Source organism: Siphateles boraxobius, unplaced genomic scaffold (assembly GCF_051911475.1).
Source record: "Siphateles boraxobius isolate OS27281-9 unplaced genomic scaffold, OSU_SipBor_1 16, whole genome shotgun sequence".
Lineage (NCBI taxonomy): Eukaryota > Metazoa > Chordata > Actinopteri > Cypriniformes > Leuciscidae > Siphateles > Siphateles boraxobius.
In genome coordinates this window covers 14,042,535-14,060,389 of record NW_027508766.1, presented here as the reverse complement: position 1 = coordinate 14,060,389, position 17,855 = coordinate 14,042,535, and the positions used below count along the sequence as shown (strand labels likewise).

At 37.0% G+C, this 17,855-nt stretch overlaps 1 protein-coding gene across 1 annotated transcript in view; it reads left to right on the top strand.

The window, feature by feature from the left end:
• The window catches only part of kiaa0825 (KIAA0825 ortholog), a 153,042-nt gene that overhangs the window by 46,825 nt on the left and 88,362 nt on the right, over positions 1-17,855 (top strand). The window contains exons 11-16 of the mRNA XM_077231649.1: positions 993-1,175; positions 1,298-1,423; positions 6,836-6,975; positions 12,576-12,755; positions 14,151-14,369; positions 14,567-14,975. Coding sequence (XP_077087764.1) covers positions 993-1,175; positions 1,298-1,423; positions 6,836-6,975; positions 12,576-12,755; positions 14,151-14,369; positions 14,567-14,975 — 1,257 coding nt within the window. The remainder of the gene's footprint in view (positions 1-992; positions 1,176-1,297; positions 1,424-6,835; positions 6,976-12,575; positions 12,756-14,150; positions 14,370-14,566; positions 14,976-17,855) is intronic.

Here is a 17,855-nt window from a genome sequence, read left to right as displayed (position 1 = left end):
TTTTTCTCCTATCTGGTGTAAGGGGAACTCTCGCTGTGCTATAAAGCAGAACTTGGTGGTAGGTGATGAAAAGTTGAGTTTAATATGGAAACCAAAGTGGGTTACTCAACCTCTCTGGATACTGAAAGACTGTACAGACGTACATAATACACTCATTTAGAGGTTTGAACTGAGCAGAGCATGCATTTATTTGAGGTTACTTAATGATACATATTTTTCTGAAAGTAGTGATGAATGAATGGATGGATGGATAGAAAGAGAAAAAAAGAAAGATAGATGATATGGATGAATGGATGGATGATAGATAGATAGATAGATAGATAGATAGATAGATAGATAGATAGATAGATAGATAGATAGATAGATAGATAGATAGATAGATAGATAGATAGATAGATAGATAGATAGATAGATAGTTCCAACTTCCACAAAATATTTTTACTTTTGACACAAACTTTTATACGGTAGTGTAATTCTGATTATAAGACATCTCTGGGGAGGAAAATTACAGCATTATTTATGTATCTGTTCAGAGACAGTATAACAAATAAATGAGTCATTCATTGAAAAACAAATAAGAGAGAAATCCAAATGCTCAGTATTGTCTTTTTGGCAGAAGCATCACCTGTTTGTTTTCTCTAGAATGTGCATGTGTATTATTAGGCCCTGAAAAGTCAGATTTTCAGGGGATTTGAGACCAAGACACTCAAATTTTATATCATTTTTGATTTATTAAAAGTACCATTGTGACATTTGTTTCAGTGTTGGCAATCAGCACTTTGATTGGCATGACCAATGAAACCTTACTTTTAATATAATTAATTTTCAAATAAAATAACCAACAAGCAAGTATGGCCATACAGTGTAGCTCTATCAAATATCACATATTACACATAAAAGAATTTTTTTTTGCTTGTAAATCTTGGTTAGGACACAGTGTGACAGTGAGACTGAGTAATTCCTAAAATGAGGTGTCTCGTTGCCTCCTTCAGGGTTGATATTACAGCTCTTCTGCTGTGCGTGGAGCATCTGATGTGGAGTATGTGTGAGTCTGTGGAGGAGTTGCTAAGGCCAGATGCAGCCAGTGGATCTTGGATGTTGTCCATACACAGCCTGTGTAACCAGCTACTGACCGTACTGGTCATCCTTACATCACCTCTGGCGGAGCTGCACAGGTGACACAAGAGTCGGGATAAACTTGCTGGATTATTGAAAACTACAGGCACAAGATTAGTCATTTAATGAGAGTGTGTTTATTTATTTATTAGTTTTTTTCTCTTTCTCTCGTTCTCTCCAGGGTTTTTCAGGGAGGCTGTGGTGGAGGAGGCAGCAAAACTCTAAAATTTCCAGAGGGAGTGAACAGTCGTGACACAATGTGGCTGAGCGTAATGAACCCTACACTGTTCACAGAGGACCTGCTGAGGTACTGACAGTATTGAGCAACAAACCAAAGGGTCAATGATTGGTCAATGATTAACCCATTAATGCCATTTTCCTCCCCGGAGATGTCTTATAATTAGAATTACACTACCGTATAAAAGTTTGCGGTCGATTAGTCTCTAATGCTCACCATGGCTGCATTTATTTGATCATATTGTGAAACATAATTAGAATTTAAATAGAATTATTATATTTTTATGTATTTTAAAATGTAATTTATTCCTGTGATGACAAAGCTGAATTTTTAGCATCATTACTCCAGACTTCAGAGTCACATGATCTTTCTCAAATCATTCTAATATGCTGATTTGGGGCTCAAGAAAGGTTAGTATTACAATCAATGTGGAAAACAGTTGTGCTGCTTATATTTTTGTGGAAATTGAAAGCTCAAAATAACAGAATATTTTAAATATAAATTTAAGTATAAATATAAATAAACAATGTAAAAGACTTTATTGTCACTTTTGATAAATTGTATGCATCCTTGCTGATTAAAAGTATTTTTTCAAATATTTTACTGACACAAGTGTATTTTTCCCATAATGATTATATAATCTGACTAGTGGTAATAATACATAATAATAATAATATCCTTATTACTAATACTTATGCTACTTATATATATTCATTATGATTTAAATGTGACTAATTGAGGGGGACACATATCTCTTTAATAATAATCATAATAATAATATGCTACTTATAACTAATACTGCTGCTACTTATTCATATAAAATATAATGTCCAAAAAGTGTTCCAATCCGATTACATAATAGTAATGTAATATTATTAAAATAAAACACAATAAGTAACACATTACCTCAAGATTCCATAGACACAATAAACACATCACCAGATTGTGCTGTACCTCTATTGCTGAGCCCATTTTTAAGTTTTATTACAAGAAAAACACTCACAATGTGGTGAGTTGTTGCAGCTCACCCAAATTAGGCTAGGATGGCCTTTCAGTTTTCGTTCATGTGTTAAATGCACACAAACACAGCCACTACATTAGTGCAGTCACCAGGCCCCCAGACTCACGGCCCTTAATGCAGGCCAGATGCAGATGCCATAGTTAGTCATGCTGTTTATGCTGACATGCGCTGCGGGTCTTCAGCCCGGGTGTGAAAGGCTGAAACGGAGCCTGTAGGAGGACTGTGAATGTCAGACACATCTCACATCACCCTCCTCAAGTCCCCCAGCACAGCTCCAGACTCCCACTCCAGCGTGATATCATCGCGTGTCCCGCATACACAAATCACCGGTCGTCAGCCCCACCGGCTCCGCTTCCATGAAGTCCAAGGGATTTAAATTAGTGCATTTTTATTGCCTGTTCCTTTTTTATTTATTTATTTAGCCTCGCTGTGTTCAAGACTCCCCGAGGGTCTCCCGGTGAGGGCCCCACCAGAGCCAAGAGGCCATGCACCAAAATCAAACTCTTCTTCTCACTCAAACACTCCAACAAACTGACAGTTTGGATTATTAAATAAAAAAGTAATAAAGAGACAAGGAATATCAATAAATCAAGGAGCATTATGGGCAGGAAGGGATTTTTTTTAGTTACACGTGTGTAAGTTCGAGATGCAGGGAAACCTGACCTCACGGTGTAGCTTACAGATTTATCAGGACCATTAAAGTGGGATATCGGGTGGATTACCGGGCCTTTGACATGACAAATCTGTTGCTTAACTAAAGCCTAATGTTCTCCTGTTATGTTGCAGAGCTCACCCTTCACTTTAATACTTGTTCTGCACCCAAGGTCAGAGATAAATAATGATATTTAGTGGTTTGTGCTAAAGCATGCATGGCTATTATTACCATTGAGATGTCAGTGGCCATTTGAATAATTTATTTATTTATTTTTTATTTTATTGCAAGGGGCACGTTTATATGATACTTTTAGAATGACAATTAAAAGACTTGATTATCCTAGTGAAAAATAAATATACCAAAAATGTATTTGAAGTGCATTTATTCTATGCTAAGTATACTACAAATACATTTACATATGGATGTACTTAATATAAATACCCTGCAATCGTACCGTTGGTATACTAAATTTGTTGGCTAAATTGAGTCAACTAATTTTGTGCTTGATGCACTTTAGTTATCCGGAAGTAGTGCACACGGAAGAGGTGCAACGCAAGATATACCTAAGTATATTTGATTTTGCTAAAGTGGAACTATTGCAAGTACTATTAACTATGGAACTATTGACTTTTTTGTTAGAATTGTTTACATGCTGTTTCAAAACAGATTATCAATGTTTGATTGAAGGTACTGTTGTTGGGCGAATTTTCACAGGCAAAATTACAATAGGAATCCACGCAATCAGCAAATAGGTGTTATGCGCAACAAACTTCGGGTTTCTGTAAAACAAGTTGCATCGCGTCCGTTTCAGATCTTTTGTATGTGCTTCGTTAAAGGGTAACTAAACCCTAAACCAACTTTTTTTAGTTAATGATCTGTAAGAATGGGGCTTTATTAATACTGTTCATTGATTGGAGTAACTTTTTTGACATTTGTGCATAAAGTGTTTTAATTCTACAATATATGCTGTAAAAATGTCTGAGTGCTGCCCTCTTCAGGTTGAATGGTGGCTACTGCAGTTGAATTTTCCTATTGGATGTTTGGGGTGGTTCGTGACGTAAGGGGTTGTTGGTGAGGTAGGCAAGTTCCATCCAGACAGATGCGTCTCAGGTGCACGCCCCCATCCGCTGGGCTCTGCCCACTTTTCCAGCATTTTTCAAATATTGCCAGTGGGTGGAGTCAGACTCTGACCAGGGGTTGAGTTACCCTTTAAATATAGAAGCAAGCAAAAATGAGCATAACGGAAGTCCCTCCAGATTTTATGTTCATTTTTGTTGTTCTCACTGCCATTTAGATATTTAAATCGAATAAAATGGCAACAATAAAAAGAACCAGCTAGGTTAGCTAATGACCTTAAAAGTCCGTATATCGCTGTCAGTTCGTACAACAGCAGTTGCTGTTATCACTTTCTAAGACGAGCGGATGCGATGAGACCTGTTTTCCCTCTTTGTTCCTGTGACGTTTGTCATAAAGTCATTTCACGTGAAGATGAAGAATTTTCCCATGCAGATTTTCATTTGATCATGTGAATTTTCTGTGATGAGTGATGACCAACAGATAGACTTCTATGTGAGTCATGCGTCATATATCGCTACACTATTCACAATGGACCTTTTCTTGCCCCAACATATCGTTGAAATTGAACTAATATGACCACACCTCAACTTACCAGATGCAGGTTTTTGGTTTTCTATTTCTATTTTTATAGTATAGGTTTAGTATTTACAGTAGACATTTAGAGTTAACGTGAATAAACTATATATACAGAAAACTAGACAGAATATTTTTTCTTAGAAAATATAAAAAATAAATTAATTCCCCCACTCAGTCTCCCTGTTTTTTAACAGATGTGTAAATTATGTATTGTTTGGTTTTTACAAAACAGTACTTTTTTAATTTACTGTGGCCATAATGATGTGGTTTGGTCACTGGAAGAGAGCATAATAGTGCAGTGATGATGAAAACAGTAATTGACCATCATTTGGGTCGACACTATATTGAATTTTACACGGTTGAAAATGAGGCTGTGATAGAATTGTAGTGAATATAAATGATATAAAGGTCCTAATCACATGTATTTTTCAAAATTCTCTTTTTTATGGAGTTTTTTGCGATGTTTCGATGAATATGTTTCGTCAACTAAATTGAATTAAACAGTACAACCCATTGAACACACTGTACTTTTATCTCTCATAGTCTTGTTTTAAATCCTGTCACAAATTAAACTTGACGATACCCTGACTGATATTTTTATGGTTTTCCGTGTGTGATGGCTGTTAAACTGTCTTCAGACAGTGGTTGAGCAAAATGAATATCACATGACGTTGGATTCTTTGTAATAGAACTGTTGTTCTGATGCATGCATTTGACCGAAGAGGAAATGTCTATGGATTCCTTGCATTCTTTACCTTACCAATGCTTTCTATAGAACAACTGTAATGGGGCTTTAGACTTTATCAATCTGCAGTTAACTTGTCTTTTTTAAGCATCACTGAAACGTTTGCTGGTGAATAAATGGATAATTGATATTATAGTGTTTGTAGTAGCCTATTTTAATAGCATATTTGTTCCTCAACAGGAGATGAGGGCAGAATAAATGGACCTCAGTACATTATTTTAGTTTTGTTTGTACATTGTTTATGTGGTCTACTTTAATACTGTCAATTTAACATTCAATTAGAAATATAAATTATATAATTATACATATATCACATATTTTTGGGGCCTGTGGGATTAAAGGGATAATTTCACCCAAAATTGAAAATTCTGTCATCATTCTGTCATCTCAGACTAAATCCAGAAGAATATAGGCGACGTCTCCAAGATGCTTGAAGAAACCGACCTCCAAAGCTACAGTACTGCGAAAAGTTTTAGACACTTGTGTAAAAATGCTGTCGAGTGAGGATGCTCTATAAATCATAAACAGATTTTATCAATTAACTTCTTTTAATTAAATCAAATCAATATGTGGTGTGAACACCCTTTGCGTTTTCAACAGCTTTTGTCCTAGGTACACTGTTTTTCAGGTAGCGTTGCGGGTCGGTTTCTTCAAGCATCTTGGAGACGTTACTGCAATTCTTCTGGATTTAATCTGTCTCAGTTTTTTCAGTTTCTTCATGTAATCACTGACAGACTCGATGATGGTGAGATCAGATCTCCGTGTGGATCAACCAGCTGTTGTCAGACTCCTTGTGCATACACAAATCTCACTGGATTACTACAATTAATGGAAAAGGGATGTTTGGAAATGTAAACTGATATTTCCTACTGACACATTAGCAAAATATATAAATAACTGTCTTAAAACAATTTTTAGGGGGTAAAAAATACTAATGTGCCTAGCTATATATATACTGTATAAACAACTCTATAGATATATTGCTCAACTGGTTTCAATATTTATAATAATAAGAAATTTATATGTAATTATTTAACAGACACTTTTGTCCAAAGCGACTTACAAATCAGGGGGACAATAGAAACAGTTATAGAAACAAAAGAGCAGCAATATGTACGAGTTGTGACAAGTCCCAGTTAGTCTGCACAGGTTTTTTTTTAATCAAAACATTTATTAAGCATCAAATTAGCATATTAGATGATGTGAAAGTTTAAAAGTACATTTCAAAATGTTTGACAATAGAAACCCGTTAAATGTAAGTTGTAATATTTCACAAAATGACTTTATTCTTGGTGAACATAAGGGACTTTTTTCGAAAAACAAACGACAACAATAAAAAAAAAATCGTACTAATCCAAACATTTGAACATTGACATGACCTTAATTGATGCATTTGTGTTGTTTAAGGGATTTTCCAGCATCTGAGGGATCCTCTTTATGTCTGTTTGAGCTACTGGTATCTGGACCCTGTTACAATCCAGCTCTTCTTCTGCAGAATATCATCCACAAGGACTGCTTGCTGCTACAGATCATCATCTCATACTCATGTAAGACTCTTAATCCCTTGACACACTTCATGTTTAACTCTGCATGTACCCTTCCCAATGATTCTGTTTTTTTTTACTCTTGCTTTAATAAAGCATCCTGAAAGTTGGCAAAATATTAAAACATATAGTTTTGTTGGCATACATGCAACAAGAGCATACAAGGTGACGCTCTTTGAAGCACATGGACGCTTTCATTGGTTCCCACAAATGAATTAAGTACAGTTTATTGGTGGAAAAACTGATTAGCTGTAAGGATGGCCCAGTGACCTTGCTGCTCTTAATAGCCTGCACCTGTTTTTAATGGGTCTTTATTTCGCTCGCATCTTCTTATTTTAAATAGGCTGTTGTGTGCACTTGTGAACTGATTACGACGATCACATCGCTCGAGTCGCCCAACACCTGCGCAGTGGAACCATGCCGAGTCCTTTCATTCTTGCAAAATAAGCCATTGAAATCGTTAATTGCTACTCTAACATTCGAAATTACGCTCTGTTGAATTTGCTAGCAAGTAAATAACTGAGGTCTTAAAAGGCTCGTCTCATTCAGACACATTTTATACTACAGTAGTTTGAGAAGTAAGGCAGTAAGGCAGATCCACCTGGTTGTTTAAACAATCTCATGCTCTTCTCAGCTTCATCAGATTTGTGTTTCGTCCTCAGGCACATAGGGAGATTCATCCGGATTGTTGTGAGAATGTTGTTTTACTCACTCATCATCGCACTCATCAACCTCCTCATCATTTCTGAATCAATAGAGCTCAGTTGTAAACACTCATGTGAGAGCAAAGTGAATGACCTTTAAAGATTTTCCTCTTTCTTCCTTCCACTCTGAAAAGTCTAACCTTTAAAGGCTGTTTTGTGCTTGCACATTAATTCACATTATGGCGGAGCTCATTAATAACCGAGCTCGGCTGAGAGCACGTCTTCCTGCGTGCTCTGGTGTGGGAATCACGTCGCCGTAAATCAACACTGCCTGGCCGCAGCCTGGCTAATTAAGAAGAAACGCGGTGGCTTGGTTGTCTACCGTTTAGAGAAACCTCTTTTAAAGTTCCTCGCTTGAGTCGCTGTCTCTCAGCACAGTCTGGGAGCGCTTAGCGCTAAGCTGTGCTCTAAATAGGAGCTTGTTTGTGGAATTCTTTAAGGGACTGATAGCGATGTCTTGTTCCAATTAAGGGCCTCCAGTGGAAACTCATCTGTGAGGCCGGGTAAATCAACAGGTGTGTTTGTTGGCAACACGTCAAGGTTGCAAAAGGTTTGTTAACGAAGGATAGAATTGGTTTGTGGAATCCCCTCCCCTGAGAAACGCCAGCAGTTCATTTATCACGGTTCATCTGGCGGCTCATAAACGGATGATTGCGAAGAGGCAGCTCTTTAACCTGTCCAGCCCCTTGTGGCCATTCACATAAGTACACTCATTTTTGTAAAATCCCTTAGTCATTTTTGTATGCCTTTTTTCTTTTAATGTCCTTTTTGGAAACTGTTAACTGAGGATTTGTGACATGACAGACCTTAAATAGCATTTATCTATTGTCAAAGCTGTTTTTTGAATGTAATATCTATTTTAAACTGAATTATGCTAATTATTCTATAGTTGTTATGCAACCTCATTAATTGAGTACGCTCATATTTATGAGAATTCGTGGAATAAGTGTACTTTTTGTTGACAACTTTGAATGGAAAAAGCTATTTAAAAATATTCATTCCCTTATACATTAATATTCATTTTAACCAAGAATCTGGTTGTTGCTAAAATAAACATTTGTGTTCTGTGAACGATTAATTATTGCATGTTATTTCAAAGAGACATAACTTTTTCTTTTCAGCTTTCTCCTGTCCTCACATCACCTGTCAGTTCCAGATAGATAAAATCAAGTCATATTAAATCATTGAGTATATTTTACAAAAATGTATTTTGAATGTGGTCATGAGAACATGCAATACCCAACATAACTGTGGCCAAAAGTATTGGCAGTGACATAAATGTTGTGTTTCGCAAAGTTTGCTGCTGCTTGTTAATTCACGTTGTTTCTAGATTATTGTGCAGAGGGATCAGATGCATTTTAAATAAGTGCAAAAAGCTTCATTGCCACGGATCTCAATCCCATAGAGAACCTGTGATCAATCGTCAAAAGGCAAGTGAACAAGCAGAAGTCCACAAATTGTGATCATCTCCGAGCACTAATAATACAAGAATGGATCGCCATCAGTCAGGATTTGGCAAAGAAGCTGATATCCAGCATGCCAGAATGAATTTCAGAGGTTATGAAGAAGGATCAACATTGTAAATATTGACTCTTTGCATATATTAAATGTCAATAAAAGCCTTTAAAACATACCAAATGCTTATTTTCCAGTATACCGTAGAAACATGTGAAAAAAATAATCTACAAATACTGATGCAGCAAAGTTTGCGGAACACAAAATCTGTCACTGCCAATAACTTTACAGCTACACCACAGCTCTGATTTACATTTACATTTTACATTTTTTCATTTAGCTGATGCTTTTATCCAAAGCGACTTACAATTGCTATGTATGTCAGAGGTCGCACGCCTCTGGAGCAATTAGGGGTAAGTGTCTTGCTCAGGGACACATTGGTGTCTCACAGTGGATTCGAACCCGGGTCTCTCACACCAAAAGCATGTGTCTTATCCACTGCGCCATCACCACCCACTGATTTAAACCTTTTTTAGTAGCGAATGGATAATTACAGTGAAAAAATGGAACAAAACACCAAACAATCTCTCACAAAGTAAGTAAAATGGCATCTATAGCCTCCTGTTTTCCTTGCACATGTAGCAAAAGAAAGCAGAGTCGATTCCCATCAGTCCCTTACCAGCAGCAGAATTCAGGGTCCCTGTTAAGCAAAACAGTATTAGCTAACCACACGCTCTACTACGACAGGTAATTTAGGCCTGTCATTTCAAAACAGTCCAACATTTGTCAAAAAAGTGCAAACAGCAGCCTGCTTTTTATCAAAGACACTCATTGAATGCTGCATTGCATTCAATCGCCTATTCAAACGCCTGTCATCGCTAGAGAGCAAGACTGACAGGGGCTGAACCAAAGGCACAACCATCCTGCATCTCTCTACAACCCCACAGGCCTGACAACATATGGACAAGGGCATTCAGTCACATCTTGGTGTTGTGGTCTCATCTTTCATGTGTTTGTCAAGTCAAGTCAATTGGCTTTTGCCTTAAAATGGACCTTTCGCACTGTATTGATTTACAAGACATTAATTTCCTGTGCTAGGCTTTAGATGTCTTGCAGTATGTATGCTCAAAGTTGTGTTTGGTTTAGATGTTTGTTTTAACTCTCCAGAAATTTTAATTAGGACTATAGGCATATATTAGAGCGGCGGCATTATTAATCGTTAAAAGATTGCGATCTCGATTCAAACACTCACTCGATCTTATTCCTAAATTACATTGATTCTCCTGTCCATTTAACCTTTGACAAAATCTTACATTTCGGAACATTCAGATCTGTTTTGGTGCTGCCGCTGACCCAGAGAGAGAAGTTATTATGTATAGGTAGGAAACGGCACAGTGTCGTTATTCTGTGTTACAAAAATTTAAGTAATCACAGAAGTCGCTACTGAGATAAAAGTTTATATGTTGGATATAAACACTTATGTCTATGGTAGAGATCAAAATAGAGTAACTTGTATCGATTAAATAGTTGTGCCACTAGGTGGCGATAAGTGACTGTTAAAAATGTATTTGTCACTGAATAATTCATTCAAGAGATTTGTTCAAAACACTGATTCATCCAAACAAACGAAGTATTTATGAGCGAGTCATTGAATCATTCACTTAACCCGATTTTTTTTTAAATAATTCGTTCATATTAAAGGAAGGGGAAGCAATTTTGGAGAGGCTGGCAATAGCAAGCTAGCTTTGAAAGCATAAGATCTTCCAGAACACATGAACGCGCACAGCAGAGTGTGCAAAGGATTAGTAGAGATGGCGTTAAATTACCTCTTGTCTCAAAGCACGTAACATTACAAGAATAATGAACGTAAAGAACTTACAGACCTCTTACTTGTACCTCCTGACTGCTGCAGATTCAGTTTGGCATTAATAGTGTTACCAGAGAAACACAAAAATCCGAGAAGATCTCCGGGTAGAACGTCACGGGTTGCCATCTCGTAATTTCTGTTATGATATAGTGTGAGCGCAGCATAAGCTTGTTGTTTTGGTTCAGGAGGGACTGTGAAGGTGACTGCTGTTTGTTTGTGGCAATCGATGTCATTGGCTGCATCCTAAACCATATGCTCTTGAGTAGGTACTTATTTTTAATAAGTATGTTCTATAAAGTAATGTGCTTAGTATGAATGTAATCTGGACCTATTACAGTTGCCATGTTGTTATTATCACGTGACCTACCAGTGTCAGTTACGTCGCATCACTGCCATTCAGAAGTCCTCTCCCGTGGCCTCATGGGCTAGAAAGTGTGCATTCTATGCACACTTCAGAATTGTACTGGAAGTAGTAGGTCGTCTGGGTACATATGTTGACAGGCAGGTAGAACATCGTATCAAATGCAATGATTGGACAAACATTTTTTAGTCATGAGACTTTTACAGAAGATATATGTACATGTTTTAATATTTAGACCACTTCTACTAGTGATTGCTATCAGGATGTGAATAGAGTTGCAATCAGTATAGCAAAAACAACAAATTATAAAAATTGCCTACCCTACCTTTAATTAAACATTTTTAAACAGACTGCAGTAATTAATATTTTGTCACAACCTTTTGTACTTTGTTTAGGTGTCTGTTCGGAATCATGGCAGAATCATGAATCATCAAAAAAAGATTCACAATTTATTCAGAATCGTGCATCTCTACAATATATAAACTACCATTCAAATGTTTGGGGTCAGTAAGATTTAATTCCGTTTATTCAGTAATTTATTCAGATTTATTCAGAAAGGATACATTAAATTTATAAAAAAAAAAGTGACTGTGAAGACAAAAATCTTTAAAATAGATGCTGTTCTTTTTGAACTTTATATTTATCAAAGAATCCTGATTTTTGTTTTTTTTGGTTTACACCAAAAATATTAAGCAACCGTTTTCAACTGTGAGGATGATGATCATAATAATAATAATAATAATAATAATAATAATAATAATAATAATAAATGTTACTTTAACAGCAAATCAGCATATTAGAGTGATTTCTGACGGATCATGTGACACTGAAGAGTAATGGCTTCTGAAAATTCAGCTTTGCCATCACAGGAATAAATTACATTTTATAATATATTAAAATAGTTATTTTAAAATGTGTTAATATTTCACAATATTACTGTTTTCACTAAATTATTGATGAGCATACAAGACAATATCAATATCAGTGCCGAAGGTGCCTACTCCAAACTTTTGAAGGGTTGTGCATATGCTTTGTTTTCTTTATTTACAACAGAAAGAAAGGGAGAAAGAAATGAAAAAATGATCCTGTCAAAAATCCTTAAAGTCTCTCCAACCGGCCCCAGGCCATTCTTGTTGTTAAACTATGTTATTTTTAGCTTTGTGGTTATTTTTTATTTTTGACATAATTTAAAATAACCATTGAAATGTGCTTTCAGGTCTCTGTGTGGACAGAGGTATAGAGGAGTCCCCTGATACTCAGACAGCAGCTGCAGGATTTTTAGAAGCTGTTTTTGCCATCCTGTCCTCCCTAAACTACGTCCCCAGGGCTTTAAGTCGAGCGTTAGAGGGATACCTGGACCGGAGACACCTTTGGGAGCACTTTTACAACTTAACAGGTGCAGAATTTTCCAATGCTCTGCCCTACATTTGTTTAGACTTCAAAAAGACACAATTTTAGTCAGATGTGACCATTTAGTTACAGTCCAGTTTTAAACCACTATCACCATGTGCCCCCACTGTGTCATCTAATTGCCTGAATATCAGATCTGACCAGCTGGAAGCCCATCATCAAATCAAAGCCATAATTAAACCTTTTGCTGTCTCTTTGATTGCTTATTTATTGACATTTCTGCTTTCTCCTTTTTCCTCTCTGTAAAAGCCACAGCATGAACATTTTCTGTTGTGTTAATGGTTGCCGTATTGATTTTGCATACTGACATAGAAACTGCAATTATCAGCTGACACCTTTTTGATTCAGGGGGCTTAATCCAAGCTGGAGTGCTCATGTTTTTTTTCTGTTTTATTACATGTTAGTGGTAATTATAGTTGCAAAAATTAGACAAATGACAGAGGAGGGAGCAGGCGAGTGTGTGTTGTATGCCGTTGTTCTGATGTAAGGTGTTGTGTTTTAGGCTTAATTGACCATGTCCATTCCTACTTAAAGATCATTTTATGAAGTTTGCTTAGCACCTTGATTGTGCCATTTACAAGAGCTGTTTGGGCTGGTCAGGAAAATGTTCGTTTTTACAATTATTTAGTTGTTTCTTCTAGCTCTACTTTTTGGCACTGTGGAAGAAATTTGAAAATGGATCTCTGAAATTAAACCCACTTTTAAAATGTATTATTTTGTTTTATTGTTTACTAAAAGCAAGAATTCGGACAGTTTGCTTGCCCTTGTTTCTCTAGAAAATGTCCATGGCATAATGTCAACAAAATGAGGCATAACATATCAATTTTTTGTTAAACCGTGGTTAGAGTGGTTTAGGTTATTAGTTATGAATGAATGAATGAATAAATGGATGAATGGATGAATGAATGAATGAACGAACAAATGAATGAATGACTGAATGAATGAATGAAATTGTATAATAATAAATCATTTGTATTTCATATCTGTCTGAGACAGAGTAAAACAATACAATCTATACATGAAGGTATTTTAAATAGTTCTATTTTTTTTCAAGTTTTCAAGTGACCTTTACATAATAATAGTAATATAACACAAAGAAAATAGATTATTACAAAAATAATAATATAACAAAAAAGAGATTATAACAGAAGACGAATAAAACAAAAGGAAACAACTGGAATGTATTAGCTTTAATAAAGAGTGCCCATAAATGAAGAAACACCAATATCCTCAATTAATTATGTTCTGTGACCAAATATAATATAATGATAAAAACAATATTTTTATACAGTGTCACTGTCTAATGAATTTACAAAATAATTTTGGATATAATTATTAAGTCTCAATAACTGTTAATTAATAATTATTCTCTTTCTTCCAGACTCCAATAAAGATGAACCAGCCTTGTTTAAATGCATCAGGTCCATTGTTTGTAAATCCACTAACAAAATCCTGAGCCACCTGGTCAGCATGATGCAGGAAAATAAAGACCAGTCTGGACCCCTGGTTCGACAACACCTACCCGAAAATGTCCTGAGCAAAATCCCAAAAGAGTGGAACTACATTCCACAAGATCCCAAACTGAATGAAACCAACAAGAGTATGTAAAGCTTTCTCCATCCATCCATCCATCCATCCATCCATCCATCCATCCATCCATCCATCCATCCATATTTGTAACTTATTAGTTGTTGTTTTTTAACCACTGAACATATCTATTTCAAATGGTTCAGCCTTATTTTAGAAGAAAAAGAAATCAAACCAACTCTTTCTTCATTCTTTCTTTCTTCCAATCAGGCAGAATGAATCTATCCATCCAAGCCCTCTCTTTTATTTTCACCCACCTTCCGTCAACCATAGCCTCTCTTCCACTGCCTGTGCGCTTCCTGTTCACCATGGCTGAGAAGAGGCTTTCCCAGCATGCAAGACAGCTGAGGTCTACCGGCCTGCTCCTCTGGGTCTTATTGGTCTGCCTCTGTCAGGATCTAGAGAGCGGGGACACCCTGGAGCTTCTGTCTGGCCTGCCTCTGGAGAGATGGGCCAAGGATAGGTTGAGTCTGCTATCAGAATGTCTGCAGGTCATCTTGGGCCAGCAAAAGGGCGTTCCCAAGCCTCTGGTCCATAAGGTGCTCCAGTGCCTGGAAGAGAAGAAGCCCAAATGGACCTCCATGCAGCTGCAGAAGGCACGAAAGCTTTGCTGCGAGAGGTGAGATTTTTTTAAATGAGCCCGATGGAATATACTGCCAATTAAACCCAAGATTTTAAGCCCATAAGAGCAAATTCATATTTAAGCTTATTCATCATATGAAAGATGATTTCCGGCTTTTAGTACTTTAATGTGTTTAACCACTTATCTAATCTAACATTATCTTCATTGTCTAGCTGCTGCTGTTTGATATTTTAATGTCATTTTAAAGACTTCAATCTCACCCATCATTCATTTTTTTTTATAATTAACACCCTTCATCCTTTGGCTAAATAATTATGTATTGTTTTCTGTGTTTTCTTTTCCTACCCTGTAGCTCTTCGTTTCAAGCGTTTTGATATGTGTACTTCAAAAAGGGTTTGATGTCACCCACAGGATTAAAGTGCAGAAATCTGACTTGTACCACTGAAGAAAGTGTTGCAATCTTTGAATTATGTACTTTAAATCATCTTAGTTGTGTCCCAAATAGCATACTGTAGTGCATAAGTATGAACTTTATAAAGTTATTTTGTCATTTAACATTGGAGTCTGATAACCTCTCCCTCCGCTGTGTAATTAAATCTTCGATAGTTGAGTGCATGAAGTGTCAAACATTCCACACTTCTTTTTTTTCTTTGCTTTTCTCCCCCCCCCCCCCCCCCCCATGGTTAATTAAGTGAACCACCCGGGTATTTAATGTGCACGTTCTCTATTTGGAATTTTTAGTCTGAACGCACTACTCACACTATTTATACTACATTATAACGGCATATAATAGCGCATAATGACGCAAAATGGGACGGACCTCATTTTAGATTTGTTAATTATTGAGCCCTAATGATAAAGATGGGCATGTACTTTAAATCATCATCTTATGGCAGATAATGTGTACCTTAAATCAGGGGTGTCAAACTTTGTAATGCCACATACCCCAAAATATGCTATACCCTTCTGAGGGACTTAGGAGGCAGCAATACTTATGACACTATTAAAAAATATATTTAGGTTCTTATTTTCTTTTCTTTCTTTCTTTCTTGCTTTCTTTCTTTCTTTCACTGTTTTTATATGAGATCCAAGTTCTCCAGACCCCGAGTTTGAAACGCCCTGGCTTAAATAATGATCCTGCACTAATCATTTCTTTAAAATATTGATTTTTGAGCACTTTTGAAAAGTGGCCAATTCTTCATACTATTGACAAAAAAAAAGAAAGCAAAGTTTTACCGTATGTTCCAAGTCATGTCCAGAACAAAAGCTCAGAGTTAATTAGCCTTACTGAAAATGATTTAGCGTCATAACAGAGCTAGAAAAATAAATAAATATATCAAACTTTGAGTGTTCCGAGAAACGCTGGTCCCAATGACAGGAAATACAAAACGAAAAAAGAGTGAGGGCAAAAAAAAAGGGCGATAGCAAAAGGAAGAGTGATTATGTATCGCCTGTCTTAGACAGTCAGTGGAACCATTACTATTCATTAAAATAACCTTCACTTTCAGGCACTGCCTCCGGTGTAAACAATCAGCGTACAGTGTGTCGGCGGAAAGCGGGTTTTCTGAAAAACACCCACACCCCAGCTTGTCAACAAACACACACACACACACACACACACACACACACACACACACACACACACACACACACACACACACACACACACACACACACACACACACACACACACACACACACACACACACACACACACACACACACACCTCCCTCATCTCTTGTCTTTGCAAAGTAATTTGTAGAGGAGAAGATGATTGTTCTCCATCACGGTGACCCTGGCAGGCTTTGACGGCATGCATGCACAGATGAAGATGAATGCAGTGGATTCCGTGGGCGGAGGGGGTGTTCTGCTTCTTTCGGGGCACATTGGTCCTAATGACGTGATTGATAGCTTGTCCCGGATCCGACGGGCCTCTCATTAATCAAGCCGCTGACTGGATCCAATCATTTGCTTCACCTGCACACTGATGGACAGGGAAGGATACAGGCACAGGTGCTGACACCCCGTTCACCGGCTGGGCTGCCCACGGCCTCGCCGCTTTTCTCGGTGTCATTGAAGCTAAAGGCCTGCCTGACAGGCGACACTTTCCTTGTCACTTTGTGATTGAAAAATAAAAAAAGGAAGGAAGAAGGAATGAGGGGAAACAATGACAGGGGGTGTATCGGATGGGAAGTGTGGCGAGGGTGATGAGGCATGTTGGATAGAGAGGAAGGGCACGAGAATGGGTGCGTTGAGGGAACCTTGAGGTTACAGCGAGCAGCACTGTATCTCTGACTCTTGAGCTATTCTTCTTGACACTCTCTTTTCTACATTTTTTTTATTTCTTCAAAAGGAACTTCATGTAAAAAGAAAAAATGGTAGCAAATCATGTGATAAAACTGTTTTGCCGCAACTGGCAACATGCAGCTCTTGGCTTTTTGCACTGAACATGTACAAATCTTTGTGTGGAACACAAAAAATGCCGACTTTATCTCAATGCTAATGAATTTTGGCCACAGCTACTCTTATTTGGATATTCGATCCCATCACAAAAAGATCACAAAAGCTACAGTTAATGTCATTTGATTGTTTTGAATAAAATCTGGCATTTGTGAAGATTTATTCATTGTAATTTTGCACACTTCTGTTGCTAGCAGTCTGCATAAAATATGAAGGTAGCTATACATTTTGTAAAATATTTCTGGACTAGGATGACATGGTATCCACCAGAGTTTTAGATGTATGAACCTTACCATTAAAGTATGTTTGTGTATAGAGTAAAATAACTGATTTATCTCTTTCCAAATTGAACATTTTAATATTAATTGAAAATTTAGTATAATTATACTAGTAGCCCAAACAGTAAACCGTGTCGCTAACAATGGCAAGGTAGTGGGTTCGATTCTCAGGGCAAG